Source organism: Scyliorhinus canicula, chromosome 3 (genome assembly GCF_902713615.1).
Source record: "Scyliorhinus canicula chromosome 3, sScyCan1.1, whole genome shotgun sequence".
Taxonomy (NCBI): domain Eukaryota; kingdom Metazoa; phylum Chordata; class Chondrichthyes; order Carcharhiniformes; family Scyliorhinidae; genus Scyliorhinus; species Scyliorhinus canicula.
The window spans coordinates 192,379,125-192,391,510 of record NC_052148.1 but is presented as its reverse complement, the minus strand read 5'-3'; the positions used below and the strand labels follow the sequence as shown (position 1 = coordinate 192,391,510).

Genomic DNA, 12,386 nt, shown 5'->3' with positions numbered 1-12,386 from the left:
CTCAAATCCTCTGTAATAATGGCTAACATAGAGTCTGCCTTTTTAATTGCTTGTACCTGCATGTTAACTTTCAGTCACTCATGAACAAGGACACCCAAATCCCTTTAACAAACATTTCCCAGTCTCACCATAAGACTATGAGCAGAAGTAGGCCATTCGGCCCATTGAGTCTATTGCATCATTCATGAGATCGTGGCTGATCTGATTTGATAATCTTCAACTCCACTTTCCCACCTCATCCCCATAATTCATGATTCCCTTACTGATCAAAAATCTGCCCATCTAAGCCTTGAACATTCTTAATGACCAAGTCTCCACAGTTCTCTGCGGTAAAAAAACCCCGCAGATTCTCTATCCTCTTGAGATAAGAAATTCCTCCTCATCTGTCTTAAATGGGTCACCTCTTACTGTGATTATGCCCTCCGGTCCTCGACTCTCCCACAAGGGGAAACAACCTCTCAGCATCTAGTCTGTCAATCCTCCTGAGAATCCTATACGTCTCAATAAGGTTGCCTCTCATTCTCCTAAACTCCAATGAGTACATTTAAGAAATACTCTATTTTTGTTTTTCTACCAAAGTGGATAGCCTCACATTTCTCCACATTGTATTCCTTCAGCCAATAGCACGCTCCAAATCCCCCAAAATGTCTTTGCATAGTCCTCACAGCTCACACTTCCACCACTTTTATTTCAGCTGCGAACTAAAGGCAAGTTCCATGGTGGAGGCACGGCGCTGGATCTCTGCAGGTCAGATCATTTATCCAGATCATTGATATAGATTGTGAATCGCTGTGGCTCCAAGCACTGAACTTGCGGTATGCCATTAGTCACAGTCTGCTAATCTAAAAATGATTCATTTATTCCTAGTCTATTTCTGTTTGTTAACTAGTTCTCAATTCATACCAGTATATTCCCCCCCAATGTCAAATTCTGTTCACTAACCTCTTGTGTGGGACCTATCAAAAGCCTTCTGCAAATCTAAATGCACAACATTATCCATTCTGCCAATTACATCCTTCAAAAATTCCAACCGGTTTGTTAAACATGCTTTCCTTTTCATAAATCCATGTTGCCCAAACCTATCATTATTTTTGAAGTATCCAGTTATCACACCCTTTATTTATAGGCGCTAGCATTTTTCCTCTGACTGATGTTAAGCGCACGGTTCTGTAGTTTCCCAGTTTTCTCTCTGCCTCCTTTCTTAAATAGTGGGATTACATTTGTCACTTTACAATCTGCAGGATTTAAAAAATTATATTAATATCTTGCAGTTCCTCATTTACACTGGTCCCTTGATTCTCCGTTATGCCTGGAAGGTCTTTTTTAAAGTATTTTCCTCTGTGAAGACAGACACAAAGTATTTGTTTAGTTTCTCTAGCGTTTTCTTATTCTTCTTTTTTTGTTTTGTTTTTAAATAAATTTAAAGTACCCAATTAATTTTTTCCAATTAAGGGGTAATTTAGCATGTGCAATCCGCCTAAGTGGCACATCTTTGGGTTGTGGGGGCAAAACCCACACAAACACGGGGAGAATATGCAAATCCCACACGGACAGTGATCCAGAGCTGGGATCGAACCTGGTACCTCAGCGCCATGAGGCAACAATGCTAACACTGCGCCACCATGCTGCCCTGATTATAAATTCTTCTAATTCAGTTTTTAACAGACGCTTGTTCTTGCTAATCTTTTCCTTTTTACATACCTATGAAAGAAGCTTTCAGAGCAAATTCTGGAATTTCCTCCCTACACCTCACTTTCTTCCTTTAAGACACTTCTTAAAACCCACCACTTTGGACCAAGCTTTATATCATTATCCTAACTAACTCACGCGGTTCAGCGTCATATAATGCCTCTGTGAAATGCCTTGGGATGTTTTATTATGTTCAAGGAGCTATATAAATGCATGTTGTTGTAAATCAGATTGTTTCAATCTTAGTGCACTGTTTGACCCTCCCTTTAATTTACAACACCAGGGCCACTTACATCCACCTCAGTAACATTGCCCATTTCCATCCCACATCACTCCACCAGTCAGTAAAACCCTCACGGATGCCTCTGTATAACTGCTTCTTAATTACAGTGGTGCTAGTTGCTCAGCACCCAATTTTTATGGAAACTGTTCTGCATCCACCTACAAGATAACAGGACCCAGAGCAAAATAACAATACTTGATCTGTATATTCAGACCTTCAAAATGGTGGACCAACTACTTGGTGAGAAGTGATCCTTACTTCAACATATAAAGACCTTGAGCAGACTGGACAGGGTTTATGCTGAAAGTATGTTTGCCCTTAAGGGAGAGCCAAGAACTAAGGAGTAGTTTACAATTAAGAGGCCTCCCATTTAAGACGGAGTTGATGAGCAATTCTTTCTCTTAGAGTGTCGTTAGTCTATGGAATTCTTTTTCCCAAAGTGCAGTGGCAGCAAGGTCATTGTTTCTTAAGGTTGAGATAGACAGATTCTTGACTGACAATGGAGTCAAATGTTATGGGGGACAGACAGGAAAGTACAGTTGAATCCAAAATCTGATCAGCCACCACATCAAATGGTGAAGCAGGCTCAAGGGGCCAAATGGCCTACTCCTGCTCCTAGTTCATTTGCTCGTACGAGATTAGATCAGGTATGAATTAAACTGCTTTCTTTTACAGTAAGGTGAATGTAGAGATACAACCATTATATTTGGGCTCAATTAATTCAACCCATAAAACTTACATATTTTGTAATAATACTGCTAAAGAACTCATCATGCTAGGCCCACATTGGTTAGTTGTCTTATTTCACATGGGTTCCAAAATATTTTCTAGTATTTCTAGTTTCATGGTTTTCCCTTGAACAAACTTGACTTGCCTTGCATCGGCCCAGTTTCAAAAGCTCTATTGTCAGCCTTTTTTTTATTTCCCTCTTCTCAGGCAGATGGAAAGCCAAGGACTTTATAAAACGACATGTGCAAAGAATTACAGAATGGTTACAGCAACAGGAGATCATCATTGGCCTGACGTGTCCGCGCTGACTCTGCGAGAGCAACCTGGCTCATCACGTTTCCCCCCCACTTTTCCTCTGTAACCCATTTCTCTTCAGATAAGTATCTAATTGGCTTTTGAAAGCAATGATTAAATCTATCTCCACCACTCTCAGGCAGTGCATTCCAGATTCTAAACAGTTGAGGAAAACCATTTTTTTTTTTGCCAGTACATCACCTCTGGTTCTTTTGCCTATTTATTAAACTCGTGTCCTCAACCCTTCCAATAATGGGAACACTTTTTTTCTGTCTATGCTGTACAGACCCTGCATTATTTTGAACATTTCTACTTTGCTTCAACTTTGCTTCTATAAGAAGAATAATCCCAGCTTCAGCAATCTATCCATAAACTAAAGTCTCTCATCCCTGCAACCATTCTCAGAAAACTTTTCTGCATCCTCACCAATGCCTTTATATCCTTCAGGTTTTCAAGTTGGTAAGCTATAATGAAGGGATTACCGCAAGGGTAAGTGCTCAGTTTAAATGAGTTAAAAGTGCTCAGTTTAAAAGCACTCTAAATTAGTGACTTAGTCGAAGAAACAAAAGTTTTGAAGTTTATTGATGATACAAAGCTAGGGGTAATGTAAGCTGTGAGGGCGACACAGAGGCTGTAAAGAGATAAAGACAGGTTAAGTGAGTGAGCAACAAGGTTTCAGGTGAAATATGTGGAAACACGTGAGGTTATTCACTTTAGCATTAAGAGCAAAAATGTAGACTAATTATTCAAAGGCTTAAAAGTTGTACATGCTTCTATTAAGACAGATCTGGCTGCACTCGTACAAGGAATACAGAAGATTGGCCTGCAGGTACAACAATCAATCAGAAAGACATATGGCACTTTGGTCTTTCTTGTAAGGGGATTGGAGTGCAAAAAAGGAAGTTTTGCTACAATTGTGAGACAACACCTCTAGTACCTTGCAGTTTTGGTCTTCTTGCATTAGAGGCGGTGCAGCAAAGATTCAGTAAGCTTGTTCCTGGGATGACATGGTTTTCTTGAGCGGAGAGGCTGAGTTGTGGATAGTTCATCGTTGAATATATTTAAGGATGCAAAATACAGATTTTTGGTCTCTCAGGGAATCAAGAATTACAGGGGGCAGGCTGGAAAGTGGAGTTGGAAGTATGAAGACCAACCACAAACATATTGAACAGCAGACTTGATAGTCTACTTATGCTCTTCCCAAAGTGCGGTACCCAGAACTGGACACAATACACAATTGAGACCAAACCAGTGTTTTAAAAGACAACCATATCGTCATGCTTTCAGACTCTATTTATCAAGCCCAGGATCCATATGGCTCATTAATTGCTTACTCAGCCTTCTCTGCTATCTTCAACAACTTGTGCACATATACCTTCAGGTCCCCTTGCTCCTGCACTCACTTTAGAATTGTAGCCTTTATTTTATGTTGCTTTACTTCATTCTTCCAACAAAATGAATCATTTCTCACTTATGTGCAATAAATGTAATTTGCCGTGTGTACCTCATTCCACCAGCCCCTGTCCCTTTGGTAACTAATATTATCCTCCTCACAGATCACAAGACTTCCAAGTTTGTCTCATCTGCAAAGTTTAAAATTGTGTCCTGCAATCCCAAGAACAAATTATTAATACAGATCAAGAAGAACAGAAGTCCTAATAATGGCTTCTGGGGAACCCCACCATATTACTGTCTTCCAGACTGAAAAACCATTCACCACCATTTCCTGTCATTCAGCTAACTTCATAACGATGAGGTCACTTTAGTTTTCATTCCACAGGCTCCAACTTTGCTTCAAACCTGATATATGGCACTTTGCCAAACTCCTTTTGGAAGTCTATATATACCACATCGACTGCATTACTCTCATCTGCCCTCTCTGTTACGTCAATCAAAAACTCAAACAAGTTAGTGGAACATGATCTGCCTTCAACAAATCTATGCCTACTTTCCTTAATTAATCCAAATGATTCTGTCCAGGATTGTTTCGGAATACTTTTCGCCACCGAGGATAAACTGGCTGGCCTGTAGTTGCTGAGCACCGTTAAACAATTTTTTGAACAAGAGTAACTTTGCAATTCTCCCATGCTCTGGCACTCCACTGGTATCCAAGGAGGAAGAGATTATAGCTAATGCCTCTAAAATTTCCATCCTTACTTTCCTCAGTATCTTCAGATGCATCTGAATGATTTATCAACTTACCACAGCCATCCTTTCTAGTATCCCATCTTAATCAATTATTAGTGCACCCAGTGCCTCAACTGTCACTATGATATTGGAATAATTTTCCTTGGTAAAATACAGATGCAAAATAATCAACTTAGTACCTTAGACATGCACTGTCTTCATGCATAAATCCCCTTGTTGATTCCCAATCAGCCCTATTCCTTATACCAACCGTTTACTAGTTATTTTCCCAATTGAAGATTTTGGATTCTCTTTTGTTAGCTGCCAGTATCGTCTCAAACAATCTATTCTCTGCTCTTGCTTCGTTTTTCCCTTTTCCCTCTGAACTTTCAACATTCAGGCTGGTTCTCACTTGTACGATCAACCTGACATCTGTCATAAGCATCATTATTCTACTTCATCTTATTCTCCATCTTTCATCATCCATTGATCTGGCTTTTGGTGTCTTACCTTTGCCCTAACTCTTCTTTACAAGCAGTACATTGTTTAATTGACAGCCAATCTTTGATTCCAATTTGGTCTTAAACCATTGAAATGGCACCTTCTCCAAATTAATTATTTTTACTCTGGATTGGCCTTTATTCTACTGCATAGCTAAGCTAAATCTCATGATTCCCCCACTAACACTTAATTCACTTTTTGATTACTGTCCCTCCAGGGAACGTAACTTAAGAATATCACTGGGCCATTCAGCTCCTTGAGCCTGTTCGGCAATTGAACAAAATCATGGCTGTTCTGCATCTTATATCTACTTGCATTCCATAACCTTTAATACCCTTGCTTAACTTACGTGAAGCAATTTTAGTTTTGAAATTATCAACTGGCCGAGCATTGACAGCTTTTTAGCGTTAGTTTCAGATTTACACTCCCCTTTGTGCAGAAAAGCTTCTTCCAGAAAAAACTTCTGAAAAACTTAACTCTAATTTTAAGACTTTGCCTCCTTATTTTGAACTCCACCACTAAAAACGGTTTTGCTCTAACTACTCTATCAACTCTTTTATCGTTTCAAAGAACACAATTAATTATCCCTTAAATCCTGAGCACTCAAGGGATTATAAGTCTAGCCTAATTCACCCGGCCTCTCAGTTTTTTAGCAACTTCCACTTAGTACAGTAACTTTTGTCCAGTTGGCACGTTAAACAAAATTGTGAAAACATTTTGCATGGAATGGTAATAAAGCAACTTTACTCCACTTCTTTCTGCAGATCCAAAAAAATCCTGAAACGTAATGTTACCAGCAAACTTAGTTACTCCATTCCCCTCCTCGACCAACTTCCACCATCTTCCATTCATCTCATGCAAAATTCTGTTGCTTCTACCTATCCAGCACCCTGACCCTGCTGACTTTGGTAGTCCCCCAATTTAAAATTCTTGTCCTCAGCCTCAAATCCTTCCATGGTCTAATCCACCCCATATTTGCAACTGCTTCCAGCTCCACAACTTCCTTGAAATTCTGTCTCCCTCAACCTGATCTCTTGCACATCCAACGCTCCCTCACACAACCATTAGTTGCCGTGCTTTCAGCAGTCTAGGTTATACTCTCAGAAATTCTCTCCCTTAATCTATTCTGCCTGCCCACCATCCTGTTTTCCTTTAAGATCCTATTTAAAATCTATTCCATTTACAATGTTTTTAGTTAATCTTTCCTTCTGTATGGTGTTGTTTTTACCTGTCTCTAAAGTGCCATGGACAGTTTTCAATATTGAAGCCGGTAGATAAATGCAAGATTGTTCAGTTGACATTGCAGCTGAGATTCAAGCTGTCGATTTGCAGGCCTTCAGCAGGGTTTGCTGGTTCGTAATGAGGAATAAAGATTCTGCCAAACCTTACTTTCCTCAAATAAATTTTCACCTTAAAGGCTCAGCATTTGTGTCTTGTTCATGCATATACGAACCGTGATAAAGAACTGTATGTCCATCGGGTGAGCAATTGTTCGCTTATCTGCGTTTTCTTTCCCTTTCTCCTCTTTCCCCGAGGAGATGGCAGCCAAGACGGATCAAAGACCTGGACACGTTTTAATGGGGAGATGGTGTTGATGTCTCTGGAAGCAGATTCCTGGGCGTGGACATTTAATTCTCACATCTCTCCAACAGCAGTGAGAAGCAATGCCTGAATGGGTGTAAATGAAGTGCAGCCCAAAAGATTAACCTAGGGCAGCAAGGTAGCAAGCACTGTAGCTTCACAGCACCAGGGTCCCTGGTTCGATTCCCCGCTGGGTCACTGTCTGTGCGGAGTCTGAACGTTCTCCCTGTGTCTGCGTGGGTTTCCTCCGGGTACTACGGTTTCCTCCCACAGCCCAAAGACGTGCAGGTTAGGTGGATTGGCAATACTAAATTGCCATTAGTGTAAAAAAAAGGTTTGGAGGGGTTATGGGTGTAGGGTGGAAGTGAGGGTTTAAGTGGATCAGTGCAGACTTGATGGGCCGAATGGCCTCCTTCTGCACTGTATGTTCTATGTTCAAACCTGGAAATGTCCAAATATCAGCCCAGAGCTGCAATAATGGCTTTGTTCAATTTTGAAACGTTGACCAATTTTGTCTGCCAGTTGTGAGGTAATTCATTTTTTCTGAAATGAGGATTGTCTCTTTTCAATTTTCAGTCCGAGTCTTGTATTGCTCAAAGGTTGTCACATACAGCATCACAATTTGCTGTACAAACCAATGCTGCCCTCAGATTGCTGGAACCTATCTAATTGACTCTCACTGAAAAACATGCTCATCAGTCGCGATTTCACAGATAGCGAGGTTTCGTGGGAACGTAATAAGGGGAAGTAGATTTAGGACTGAGTTTAGGAGGAACTTCTTCACACAAAGGGTTGTGAATCTATGGAATTCCTTGCCCAGTGAAGCAGTTGAGGCTCCTTCATTAAATGTTTTTAAGGTAAAGATAGATAGTTTTTTGAAGAATAAAGGGATTAAGGGTTATGGTGTTCAGGCCGGAAAGTGGAGCTGAGTCCACAAAAGATCAGCCATGATCTCACTGAATGGCGGAGCAGGCTCGAGGGGCCAGACGGCCTACTCCTGCTCCTAGGTCTTATGTTCTTATGTAACCCCCGTGAAAGGCAGGACTTCACTGTATTCAAACCAAGGCTTACACAAGACATAATTTAAAGTGAAGAAAAGCTAAAGCAATACCTCTTGATCAATGATGCTTTCAATCTGCAGTGGCTTCATTACATCAGTTACAAACTGTGGATGGGTGTAGGCATCTCTGATTTTTTCATGAAGCAGCTGACGAACACTTCCCTGGAAGGGTAAACCTTTTTAAAAGTCATGGCCATTTAAAAAATAAAAGTTGCATATCTAATGGCAAGTGCAACAAATACGGCTAAAATCCCATGACAAAATTAAGACATCAATATACATCATTTGCCACTTGAAAATATTTGAGGACACAGAGGTTTGTTATAATCTTCAGTAAGTCCCATGACGGTTCAGTCTCGATTTGGTCAAAACTGATAGGCTTGCCATTTGAAAGGTTGTTGGGAGTAGGCAGAAATGTGGGGTTGAATCCAAGTTATTAAAAACAAGGGTGGCATTGAGTCCAGAGGTGGCGATTTTCGGGGTGTCGCAGGATCTGGGAATTCAGGAGGAGAGAGGTAGCCCGGAGGCGGATACTACTAGCATGGAAGGACTCAAAGCCCCCGAAGTCGGAGACCTGGCTATTGGACATGACTAGCTTTCTCTGTCTGGAGAAAATTAAGTTCGCCTTGGGAGGGTCACTGTTAGGGCTCGCCCAGAGGTGGCAACCATTCATCGACTTCTTCGCGGAGAATTAATCGTCAGCAGGAGGGGTAGGTTAACGTAGATTAGGGGGTTAATTAATGGTGGGACCTGTTGGGGAGGGAGGTGGTATTTGCACTGTTTATATTTTCATGTACACTGTTTATATTGCTGCTGTTACAATGCCAAAAAGTACCTCAATAAAATGTTTATTAAAAAAAAATGTGGGGTTGAGGTTACAATCAGATATTGAATGGTGGAGCAAACTTGAAATGCCGAGTGGCCCACTCCTGTTCCTAATTAGCCATGTCCATATGATCAGGACCAATGTTCCCTCTCGGCTGCACAACAGTCTAAAACAATGCAATAAATTGACTGTGCATTGCCAATGTTGTCTTTAAGGTTTATACATGCGCGGCAATCTTAGTAAGGATCACAGTGCAACAAACATGCTGTGCGCATCAAAGCAAAACTAGAGAAACTTTGATCAGGACCAATCATGATGGTGGCTGAAGTTGGCAAAATAAATCTAGATGTTGGGATATTCAGATACAAGCAAGATAGTTCTGGAACACTTGTCATTTAACAAGTGAGTCAAATTAGTCACAGTACAATAGAAGAGGAATTTCTGGAGTGTATATGGGATGGTTTTGTGGACCAGTATGTTGAGGAACCAACAAGGGAATAGGCCATCTTAAACTGGGTGTTGTGCAATGAGAAAGGATTAGTTGGCAATCTAGTTGTGAGAACACCCTTGCGGATGAGTGACCATAATATGGTAGAATTCTTTATCAAGGTGAATAGTGAGGTAGTTGATTCTGAGACCAAGGTCCTGAACCTCCGTAAAGTTAACTATGATGGTATGAGGCACGGGTTGGTTACGATGGACTTGGAAACATTACTGAAAGGAAGGACAGCAGATTGGCAATGGCAGGCATTGAAGGAACAAATAGGTGAACTTTAAAAGTTGCTTATTCCTATTTGGTGCAAGAGTAGAAAGAGAACTGTGACCAAACCAATGCTTACTAGGGAAATTAGAGATGGTATTAGATTCAAAGAAGAGGGGCAGCATGGTGGCGCAGTGGTTAGTACTGCTTCCTCATGGCGCCGAGGACCCGGGTTCGATCCTGGCCCCAGGTCTGTGTGGAGTTTCTTCATTCTCCTTGTGTCTGTGTAGGTCTCACCCCCACAACACAAAAGATGTGCAGGGTAGGTGAATTGAACTCACTAAATTGCCCCTTAATTGAACAAAGAATTGGGTACTCTAAAAAAAAAAAAATTTTTTTAAAGATTCAAAGAAGATACAAATTAGGCAAGAAAAAGCAATGGACCTGAGTATGGCAAGTTTAAATTCAGCAAAGGCAAAGAAGGATTGATTAAGGGTAAAATACAATTTGAAAGAAAAACTAGCAGGGGAACATAAGAACTGACCGTAAAGAGTTTCTCTAGGTATTAAGAGAGAAAAGATTGATTAAAAACTAATGTAGCCCCTTACAGCAGCAGAACCGGGGGATTTTGTAACAGGGAACAAAGAAATGTTTGAGGAGCTAAATTGAACTTTGCTTCTGTCTTCACAAAGGGAAGACATGAATAATGTCCCAGAAGTTCTGCAAAACACAAGTTTTAGTGACGAGCCTGAAAGAAATTATTAGTAAAGAAATGGTTTTGGGGGAAGTTCATGGGATTGAGGCAGACAAATCTCCAGGGCCTGATAATCTTCATCCCAGAGTATTTAAGGAAGTGGCCCCTACAAAATAGTAGATCCATTGGTGGTTATTTTTCCAAAATTCTTTGGACTCTGGGAATGGTTCCTACAGATTGGAGGGTAGCGAATGTAACCACGCTATTCAAAAATGAAGGTAGAGAAACAGGGAACTATGGACCAGTGAGCCTAACCTTGGGAGTGGGGGAAGTTGCTGGAGTCTATTAATCAAGGATTGCATAGCACAGCATTTGGAAAGCAGTGGTGTAACCAGACAAAGTCAGTATGGGATTTATGAAAAATTAAAGCATGGTCGAAATCTACTAGGATTCCTTTGAAGATTTAACAAGTAGAGTTGACCAGGGAGAATCGTAGAAGTGGTTTATTTAGACTTTCAGAAGGCTTTCGACAAGATCTCACATAGCAAAGTAAAGTTTAAAAAAATGTTTTTAAAAAATAAATTTAGATTACCCAATTATTTTTCTATTAAGGGGCAATTTAGCGTGGCCAATCCACCTACTCTGCACATTTTTTTTTGGGTTGTGGGGGCGAAACCCACGCAGACACAGGAGAATGTGCAAACTCCACACGGCCAGTGACCCAGAGCCGGATCGAACTTGGGACCATCAGCGCCGTGAGGCGGTTGTGCTAACCACTAGTCCCCGTGCTGCCCTATTAATACGTAAAGTTAAAGTGCATGGGATTACGGATAGTGTCGAGATGGATGGAAAGCTGGTTAGCAGACACGGAGCAAACAATTGGAATAAATGGGAACCTTTTATGATTGGCAGGCAGTGACTAGTGGATGTATCTCAAGGGATCTTGCTTGGACCCCAACTGATTCACATAATGATTTGGATGAGTGAACAAAAATGGTATTATCTCCAAATTTACAATGATACAGAGTTGGGTGGGAGGGGTGAGCTGTGAGGAGGATGCACAGATGCTGCAGCAGGATTTGGACAGTTGAGGTGAGTTGTCATATGCATTAGAATGTGGATAAATGTGAGGTTATTCGCTTCGGTAGCAAAAATAGGAACGGCAGATTATTATTTGAATGGGTGTAATTTGAGAGGGGTGGATACTCAGCGAGACCTTGGTGTCCTCGTGCATCAGCTGTTGAAAGGAAGCGCGCAGGTACAGCAGGCAATAAAGAAGGCAAGTGGTATGTCAGTCTTCATAGCAAGAGGATTTGCGTATCGGGATAGGGCTGCTTTACTGCAATTAGATAGGGCATTGATGAGGCCACACCTGGGGTATTGTGTGCCATTTTGGTATCCTTTCTGAGACGGATGTTCTTGCAATGGAGGGAGTGCAGCAAAGGTTTACCAGGCTGATTCTTTGGATGGCGGGACTGTCATTTGAAGTAATCAGATATACCTCTTGGAGCTAAAAGAATCAAGGGAATTGGGAGGAGGAGGGATCAGGGTATTGAACTTGATGATCAGCCATGATTAGAACGAATGGTTGAGCAGGTTCGAAGGGGAGAATGGCCTCCTCCTGTTTCTATTTTATATGTTTCCATGTTACACTGCTTGAAGACAAATGCTCCAAACAGGATTGGATAAGGGGCTACTGATAAAAATCCCAGGGACTTTCCAATCCTCCTCCATGTTCCAATAAAAAGGCCAGAAAAATTATGGTACTTACTTGGGACTTAGGACTGATCTTCTGTGGTTTATAGCTGACATTTAGAACAGGCACCGTACCTAGTAACACATATTTATTAGTTGTGTATTATACTGTCAGTATTACAGAGTTGGCAGCATGAGTTACAGTTG

General features: G+C 41.1%; 1 protein-coding gene across 1 annotated transcript in view; it reads right to left on the bottom strand.

Moving 5' to 3' along the window:
• abce1 (ATP-binding cassette, sub-family E (OABP), member 1) overlaps window positions 1-12,386 on the bottom strand; it is a 104,800-nt gene that overhangs the window by 13,724 nt on the left and 78,690 nt on the right. The window contains 2 exon segments of the mRNA XM_038791925.1: window positions 8,316-8,426; window positions 12,256-12,314. Coding sequence (XP_038647853.1) covers window positions 8,316-8,426; window positions 12,256-12,314 — 170 coding nt within the window.